Source organism: Myotis lucifugus, unplaced genomic scaffold (genome assembly GCF_000147115.1).
Source record: "Myotis lucifugus unplaced genomic scaffold, Myoluc2.0 scaffold_415, whole genome shotgun sequence".
In the NCBI taxonomy this organism is placed as follows: Eukaryota; Metazoa; Chordata; class Mammalia; order Chiroptera; family Vespertilionidae; genus Myotis; species Myotis lucifugus.
Window position 1 is genome coordinate 822,461 of NW_005871463.1, and position 9,079 is coordinate 831,539.

Consider the following 9,079-nt stretch of genomic DNA (forward strand, 5'->3'; position numbering starts at 1 on the left):
CGTCCTTGCCACCAGGAGGGTCTGAGCTCCCACCCCTTCTCCCAGGGTGTGGCGACCCAGATTGGGAAAAGGAGACCAATATCCACCCAACAGGTCCGTGCTTGCTCCTGCTTTGCGGAAACTGCGACAACCTTGCCGAGTAAATAATGACCCTCATTTCACAGTTAATAACTCCAGTTAGCAGTTAACGCGGAGTGAGTAAGCACTAGTTTCGTGAACTCATTTAATCCAACCTCCAAGAGGTAGGTCCTACAATTACCCTCATTTTCCAAATAAGTGTCCTAGCGACTCCTCCAAGGTCACAGAGCTGGTAAATTGCAGAGCCAGGATTTGAACTCAGGAAAATCTCATACTTTCCCAAATCCGACCTTAATCAGAAGCATTTAACTTGGAGGTCAAGCCCTGGAAGGTAGGGTGGGTGGTCAGACAGTCAGTTTTGGATCTCTCTCTGCTCCTCAGCCTGTCACAGACTTTGTCGACTCCCTGATTCCTATGCCGTTGGCTTTGGGATGACTTCCTGGGGACCGGGAGTCCTCATCCTCCACAGGAGCAGGTCAGAGAGAGCAAAGAAGGTGACCCGATGTGGGGCGATCTGCCAGCCACCACCCCCTCCCCACACCTCGATGTGGGGCCCAGGGCGCTGCCCAGGCAGAGGGGAGAGGGAAGCTTCATGACTCACAGAGCGTGCCCCACCCTGTCCACCCGACGATGCCAGGGAGTGGCCTGTCCTGGAGGAGTGGCCTTGGGGTCCCTGCCTCTGCCCTATGAGGCCAGGCGGAGGCAGTAAGTTGAAACGGAGACTGCGGTTTGTGGCTCTCAGCCCTGCTGGCCTCTGGGCTTGCCTTCCTGGCTCCCACGTGTCAGGCTGTGCCTGCCCTGCCAGGTGGGGTTGTGAGGAATTGAGAGAGAGGTTTGGCAGCTGAGGAGGAGGATAACAACCAACCCTAACAGCAGCCCTGGCTCTCAGCGGGTGTATCCAAGTGCTCACTGTGTCCTCCTGCGACACCTCTGATGGCTGCATGTGGCCTGCAGCTGGAGACCAGCCACCGGACACCCCTGCCTCTCTGCATGTCTCTCATGCAGGGAAGAGGCCAGCATTCTTCCCTCCCTCCCAGCGGCCCCACCCTTCTGGCAGTCCATCCTTGCCACCCAGAGTCACCTGGCCTCGACTTGTGGTGGCTTGTTTCTGGTTTCTGGACGACTGCAGCTGCCCAACTGGTCTCCCGCTCCCACCTCCACCCTCCCAGACACCTGGTCCTGCCGCCACACCTGTCATCTTCAGGAGTCTAAGCTGGCCTCTCCCACAGCACAGGAAGAAAGCCCGGCGCCGTAGCCGAGGGGCTGACACAGGCAGTGGGCGCAGTGAGTGGGGGTGAGGAAGCCGGCAGATCCAAGGGCTTGCTGGAGAAGGTGGTGTCTGAGCTGGACCCTGAAGGACTCGGGGGTGAACAGGCAGTGAATGGGAGGGAGGATGTGCCCAGGTGGGGGAAGCCAAAGGCTTGGAGGCTGGTAGGGGTGTTAGTGCTCCCCGGGGTGGCTGGGGTGTCAGAGGTCCTGGGCATCCAATGGGGAAGGTGGGCTGTGGTCAGATGTAGGAGAGCCCAAGTTCCCGGCTGCAGAAGTTGGACTTCCTTCTCGGGGCAGGGCTGTGACTGTGCTCCTGTGCGCCAGGCACTGCTTCAGGCGCAGGACATTCCAACTAAACCAGCTCTAGGGAAGCTGGCCACCCCGCTGGGAGACAGACAGGACCATGACACATGGTGCCAGAGCTCTCCAAGAAAGTGAAGGAAGAAGCTAAGGGCGGGTTCAAGGGCGGGGCCTGGCTCCAGGCAGTTCCACCCCAGCGCCGACATGGGGTGGGCGCTGATCCACCCTGTCACATGCGTGTAAAGGCATTTTGAAACAAGAGGCGTGCCACAACTGACAGGCGATGTCGTTTTAGTCCTTACAGTTACCACTGGGCAGGGCAGGAGTCAGGGGCCAGGTGTGAGCCTGGCCCAGGTGGGGGTGGGAGTGGTCCTGGGACCACCAGGTCTGCCTGAAGGAGCGGAAAGTGCAGCCCCGCGAACAGCCGCGAGGTGGCCCAGGCTGCGTGGCCACTCCCGGATGTGCGGTCCAGGGCTGGGCGCGTGGGGACTCCAGGACTAGCCTCCACAGGGCAGGGGGGCCCAGGGAACCCCCTTCCTCAGGTCTCAGGGGGATTTCACTTCAGTCCAGGGATCTCAGCCCCAGCACGAGGGGCCTGGCCGCCGTGCTGACCACGGGTTTGAAGGGCGGTTCGGTCACAGCCTGGGAACTGGGCCCAGCCTAGCCATCTGGGAAGAGGTCAGCACCCAGTTCCGTCCTGCGCTGCTGGGCGAGCTGGGCAGGGAGGGCCCACGCTGTCAGGTCAGCACGCAGAAGCTCCGGGTGATCCGCCGCCAGTAGTTGCGACTGCGGCTGCTGAGAGCCACCTTGACGGCCTCTTGGAAGACGGCGTGGACGTTTTCTTGGAGCCGCGCGGAGCACTCCAGGTAGGCCACTGCTCCCACCGACCTCGCCATCTCCTGGCCCTGCCGGGGAGAGTGACGGCCGTGAGGTGGGGCTGCTGGGGCACCTCCCAGCCCTCCTGGCTCTCCTGGGAGTTTCCAGGACAAAAGGGGAAGGTGAGTGTTTCTAGGCTCCCCACGGCTCCTCCCCCTGGCTCGACAAGTGCTCTCATGGCTTCCTCGGCTTTCCCGCCTCAGTCCTGGGCTAGGTCTCTGCCTCTCAATGTACCGACCAACTTCCCAGGTTTGGAGCAGAGAGGGGCCTGCAGACTGAAGAGCTGGGGTCTTTTCTGGGCCTCAGGTCCCCCACCTGTGATGTGTTGTGGGGGTAGAACTATCTGATGTGCACATCACTGTTCTCCCTTCCACAGCCGGAACCTTCCGGAGTATTCTAGGTACCACTTCCGAGCACCAGCAGTCTCTGATCCCTCCCTCGCCCCACACCCGGGGGAGCTGGACACCTGGCTGCCTGCCGAGAGGCCCTGCTGGTCAACGTGCCCAGAGGCTCCCTCTCCCGGCTCCCCTGCCCCTGGGCTGGGTTTCCTACCCTGTGGTAGGTCACAGGCTCCAACTTATTTTTCCAGAGCTTCTTCACCAGGGACCTGTCCTTGCGCAGATCTGTCTTGCAGCCCACGAGGATGATGGGCACCTCCTTGCAGAAGTGATTCACCTCTGGGTACCACTGCGGGTGAGGGCGTGGAGGGTGTGTGTTAGCCGTTGGGAGTACGTCCGTCTCCGCAGCGGGGAGAATGGGCTGTCCTCCTGCTCCCCACGCAGCTCGATCATCGGTCATCAGCACAGCCAACGTCCAGGGAGACCTACTCTGTGCCAGGCTCTAAGACTTCACACCTGTGGACTCATTAACCCCCCAGGTCCCTATGAAGCAGCGCCCATCGTCCATCCCATTATACACACGTGGTAGCTGAGGCCCAGAGAGGCTATATAACTCGGCCTGGGTCACACAACTGGAAGTGGCAGGATTTGGGCCAGTGCCCTGCTCCCATTCCCGCTAGAACCCTGCCTATCTACAAGGTAAGGGCTCCCATGACCCCTTCCTCAACTGGGTAAAATATGTAAGCAAATAGGTGATCCTGTGAAGATAAAGAGCTTCTAACCTGACTGTGGCAGCTGTTGGCTTGTAGGAGGGAACCTCTCACCGAGTCAGCTGGTCTTTGGAATGTGAGGCTCCAGGTTACTCAGGCTGGACTACAGCCCCAAAGCCTGGAATCCACAGCCCAGGAGGGCATGCCTACTGTGTGTCCGTGCAGGAAAAAGTGGCATCACACGGCTAGCTCCTGGAGCCACATGGGGGCCCGTGTGGGGTCCTGGGCAGACTTCCCACATCCCAGCCCTCCAGAAAACTGTCCCCAGAAAGGGTCTCCTCCGTGACTCCACGCTGCTAAATCCAAAGTGAGTCCTCAGCCCTCCCCCGCCCTGAACCCTGACACTGGGAATCATCGCACCTTCCTCCAAGACCGGGTCTGCACTGCGCCCCCGAACCCCGCTCTCCTGGTTCTTCTCGGGTCTTACCAGCACCCCCTTCTCAAAGCTGTGGGTGTACTTTTCCTCTAGCTGCTCCTGCCCTCCAGGTGACCACCCCGAGTCCACGGCTCTGTCCAGCCCAGCCCAGCCCTCTCCTGGGAACTGCAGACTCAGACTTCCACCTGCCTACCTGCCGCCTCCACTGGGATGTCCTCCAGGCCCCCGCCTCCCACCTCCCCACTCCCAGCTTGCTCCTTCTCATCTTGGGAAATGGCAAGTCCCCCTTCCAGTTACTCTGGTCCAAGTATCTTTCTCCCACCCATGTCCAAACCACCTGCAAATCCTGATGGTTCTGCCTTTCAAAGAGATTCAATATCCACCCACCTCTCACTACCCCCTCTGCCAGCACCATCCCAGCCACCACCATCGCATCTGGTCCCCAGTGCCTAGAACAGTGCCTAGAACAGTGCCTAGAACAGTGCCTGGCTCAGTCGTTACTTCTGAATGACTGCGTGGAGCAGAACGCTTGGGTTCAAATCCCCGCGTTACCACTGCAATAGAAGTGTTTCTTGGAGCAAGGGATCCAATGTGGGGATAATAATAGTATCTGCTCCCTAAGGTTGTAAGGGGGTCAGATGAGTAAGTAGATATGTGTCCAGAACAGTGCCTGGCATGTGGTAAGTTCTAATGCTGCCACCATCGTTGTTATCATTACGAATGCTGTCACCGGCTGTGCTCCGAAGAAACCTGTAGCACGCCATTCACAACGAGGCCCTGACACCTGTGCGCAGCTTCTGGAAGCCCTGACATAACTGGGAGACTGCTGAGAGGCAACAGCCACACAGATGGGGGGCTGAGAGCTGCTGGAAGCTGACTGTTCATGTGGCCTTGGTCAGGCCCAGGCAGGGGAGATTCAGGGGTCCTGGGCCACCCAGCATTCTCAGGCAGGGTCAGTGTTCTGAGTCTGCAGTAGAGAGCAGGTGAGGAGCACTGGCCTGGGAGTCAGAGGCCAGACCCTCCCACCAAATCCCTGTGGAACCCCTGGCAAGTTGCTGCCCACCTTTGGGCCGGGTTTCCCCGTATATATGCCAAAGGCACTGGCCTTGATGTCATCCAGGGCCTGCTGAGCTCTGAGAGTCTGCTGGGTCCAGAGGGGGTGGCAGTGGGGAAAAAAAGAGTGGGGGTGGAGCAGTGTGTCCTGGCTTTGGGGGCTCTGCCTCCCACCCCCCAAGTACCTACCCGGTTAAAGATGTTCTCAAAGCTGTGTGGGTTGGTGACATCGAAGCAGAGGAGCAGGACACTGGCGTCAGGGTAGAAGAGGGGCCGCAGGCGGTCATAATCGACTTGTCCTGTGGAACAGGTGTGGCCACTCCCTCCAGATTTCCTGCCCACTGTCAACACCTCCCCAATATCAAACCCTGGATCCCACTAGAGTGCCCGCACGTGTGTGTGTGTGTGTGTGTGTGTGTGTGTGTGTGTGTGTGTCTAGTTCTGTTTCTCAGTGTCCAACACAAATTTGGCACTTAGATTGCCATTCCACATGAATGTGCCCCTTGGGGCAGTGTTCCTCCCCTGGCCTGCCTGCAGGATGTGCCAGCCTGGCCTGGGTGAGACCATTTGGAAGGCTGGGGCAAGGTAGAGGCCCAGCCTGGAGAGACTGCTTTGCCCAGGACTTGGGGCATGGGGTGAGGAGAAAGGCAGGCGGTTCCCCAGCAAAGATATCTTTGCCAATCCAAGGTAAAGGGGCTGCTGGGACTGAGGTTGGCTTTGAGCTCTGATGTAAAGATGACTCTGACCCCTTGTGTGGGCAAGGTCAGGAGGCTGGAGGGCAGAGGTCAAGGTCAGGCAGATCTTACAGAAGCTAAGCCACGGTGGAATGCTGAGGCCAGGAACAGTCCACCCCTTGAGAGCAAAGAGCTCTGGACTCTCCCTTGTCTCCAGGACATGGTCGGCCGCCCTGGGGTGGGGGAGGCAGTGGACACAGGCACAGAAGCAAGGGGGGTTCAGTTCCTGGGGGCCCTAATCCTGGCCCACACCTGTCCCTTGGAGATTGGTGGACCTCCCCGGTTCAGAAGGAAGGGAGTGGGGCTTGGCTCCCAGCATCTGGGCCCCTCCTTCCACCCTGTCCCTCCCTGGGCCCTGCACACCCACCTGCTGTGTCCCAGATTTGGAGCTCCACAGGTCTGCCCTTCATTTCCAGATTAACGCTGAGCCGCTCAAACACCGTGGGTGTGTAGCTCTGAGGAAGAAGGGGGCACGGGGAGGTTGTGAGGACAACTTCTGAAGGGGAGCAGCCCCAGTGCCAACCCAGAGCCCAGGAACGCCTGCAGCACTGCCCTCACTGGGAGGCGGCAGAGGGTGGTAGTTTCTGGAAGCAGTCTGGTGGGGTTGAGGCCTAGAGCCACCACTTCCCAGCAATGTGCCCGGCAAGACACCGGCCCCCCGGCCTTCCCTCCTCAGATGTAAAGTGGGAACATTAGGAGCGCCCAGCACAGTGTGTTGCTGCAAGGCTTCAGTGAGACCCTCCACACAGAGCCCTTAGCACAGGGCCCGGCACGAAGTAAACACGCCACACATGCTGGCCACTGTTATTTTTATCTTTGTCCCCCTGGACAGGGGACGGTACCATTTCTGATCCTTCCTGCATGCTGTCCCCTGCTCCTGGAATGACATTAACCCACATTTGTTCGTCCGCTCATTCATTCATACTTTCGGTCATAATACCTTCTCCAGGTCCAGTTCTGGACACTGGGAACAAGAAATGAGCAAGACTAGTGCCTGTCTGCAGAGCATGTTGTCCTTTGCCTTCCAACCTCTCACAATCCAACCAAGACCCCTGCCCAATGCCACCTTCCCTGGGTCCCCTCCCACAGGCCCTGGTTTCTGCCCTTCTTATTTGCCTTCTCTGGGCTCAAGAGAAGGTCAGGCAGGACAGATTCCCATTTGCCCAGGCCTGGAGCTTTCTCCCTCTCCCTAAAGGTAGGGTGAGTGGAAATAAGACAGGTTTTGGCCCTTGCCGGTTTGGCTCAGTAGATAGAGCGTCGGCCTGCAGACTGAAGGGTTCTGGGTTCGATTCCAGTCAAAGGCACATGCCCGGGTTGCAGGCTCGATCCCCAGTAGGGGGCATGCAGGAAGCAGCCAATCAATGATTCTCTCTCATCATTGATGTTTCTATCTCTCTCTCCCTCTCCCTTCCTCTCTGAAATCAATAAAAACATATTTTAAAAAAAGAAATATATAGTACAGGTTTTGTACACAAATGCAGGAATCAAGGTTTTCCGAACTCCGCCACACAAGCCCTCTGCCCGGAGGGGCCTGCTGGCCGCTGTAGCTGGGGGTCCCCAGGCCTGGCTCACTTGCTGAGGGCTGCTCAGTGAAGACAGCCAGGGAGACCCTTCCTCCCCCCACTTCCCATGCTGGGCGGGGCCTGCCTGGGACTGGCCCTCTGAGTCAGGCCTTCTCGGTGGTCTGGGTAGGTGCAGTCCTCCAGGGCACTTGGGAAGCTCCAGGGGGAAGGTGGGGGAGAAAGGCAAGTTCCGAGCCGGCAGCTGGGGCAGATGGAGACATCGAGGATGGCCCTGGGGTAGGGGCTCAACCCACCCTGGACTCTAGTCACCTCTCACCCCCTCTGCTAACAGAAAAGCCTCCAACACACCTCCCATGCCTCTCTGCCTGTCCAGGGTCCCTCTCCCTTGGGCCCTGGGCCTGGCGGGGGACAGTGTGATATGGTGGCTAGGAGCACTGCTTAGGACCGGCTCTGGCCCTCGCCAGCCGTGTGACCTTAGGCCAGTGTTCTCACTGGTTAAAAGAGAGGAGTGTCACCTCACAGTGTGACGGGGAAGACTGGAAGACTGTCCGCCACCTAGAAAGCTGGTTGCCAGGGACAGTGTCCACACCAGCCGCTGTCAATCCCTCCAGCTTGAGCCCCTGTCCCCACCAGCCTGTAACTGGAGGGCACGATGCCTGGTGAGCTCCGAGCTTGGTCACCCACTCGCCAGTAGAGGGGTCCTGTGCAGGCAGACACATGTCAGCCCTTTGCAAATGCCTGTGGAGATAACACGTCACCCACATTCTCTAGGGATTTACTGTGGATGTCCGTTTACCCGCACCATCGCTGATCCCTGCGGCCTTGCAAAGTCAGTACTATCCCCATTTTCCTGATGAGGCACTGAGGCCCGGAGAGGGGAAGTGACTTGCCCAAAGTAACATAATGGACAGCTGGCTAAAGATGGAGGCAGGTTTGTTCTCAGCCACCTGCCTCCCTGAGGTCACCAGCCCTCGCCCTGGTGTCAGGAGTGAGCGGGAAAGTCCCATTCTATGACGTGGGGCTGGGTTGCTCCTCTCTGACTAGTAATTGTCACCACCCTTCCCCTACTCTGGAATGTTATTCTGGAGACGCTGTCTATATCTCCCCTGTGTTCTTTGAACCCCCAGGCAGGGTCACTCTGTCCAGAATGTCAATAGCACTTAATCTTATCTGTTGAGCTGTCCTCAGCCAGGAAGGCAGGGCCCAGCCTGGGCTTGACCAGGGCAGGGATGACTCAGGCTTGGGTCTGCCCTCATGGGGCTCCCAGGCAGGGAGACGGATCACTACAGAATGGGGACATAGCTCAAGAGAGGAGTCAGGCCTGGCCAGCGTGACTCAGTGATTGAATGTCGACCTATGAACCAGAAGGTCACGGTTCCATTCCGGGTTGGGGCACATGCCTGGATCGTGGACTCAATCCCCAGAGGAGACATGCAGGAGGTAGCTAATCAATGATTCTCTCTCATCACTGATGTTTTTATCTCTCTCTCTCTCTCCCCATCCCTTCCTTTCTCAAATCAATACAAATATATTTGAGAGAGAGAGAGAGAGAGAGAGAGAGAGAGATATGAATCAGGGGCTTCCCTGGACAGCATACCCCTGGCAGTCCCTGTGTGAGGAAGACTCAGCTGGCTCTGCTGTGGGCTCCCCTGTGGGAATGGTTGCTGCCATAAATCTCAGCCAGGAAACCCCTGCCTCAGGAGCTCTCTTACTCTGCTCCCCCTTCCCCTGAACCCCAGGTTGGGGCATAGCCAAAGGTCGC

General features: G+C 58.4%; 1 protein-coding gene across 1 annotated transcript; it reads right to left on the bottom strand.

Moving 5' to 3' along the window:
• Positions 1–209: 209 nt before the first annotated feature.
• Positions 210–8,122, bottom strand: RHOD (ras homolog family member D). Its single transcript, XM_023743854.1, has 5 exons — positions 8,114–8,122; positions 6,162–6,342; positions 5,250–5,359; positions 3,076–3,210; positions 210–2,552 (listed from the first exon to the last, which is right to left on the bottom strand). Exons 1-5 carry the CDS (start codon positions 8,120–8,122, stop codon positions 2,385–2,387), a joined length of 603 nt encoding a protein of 200 aa, XP_023599622.1. The 3' UTR covers positions 210–2,384.
• Positions 8,123–9,079: the final 957 nt, after the last annotated feature.

What these genes read in the sequence shown, in the direction of transcription:
- RHOD (XM_023743854.1), bottom strand. An exon ending in CCAAATCTGGGACACAGCAG is followed by an intron (nt 5,360 to 6,161) that starts GTGGGTGTGCAG and finishes CCTGTTCCACAG; the next exon opens with GACAAGTCGATTATGACCGC. An exon ending in AGCCTGTGACCTACCACAGG is followed by an intron (nt 2,553 to 3,075) that starts GTAGGAAACCCA and finishes TCTCCCCGGCAG; the next exon opens with GGCCAGGAGATGGCGAGGTC.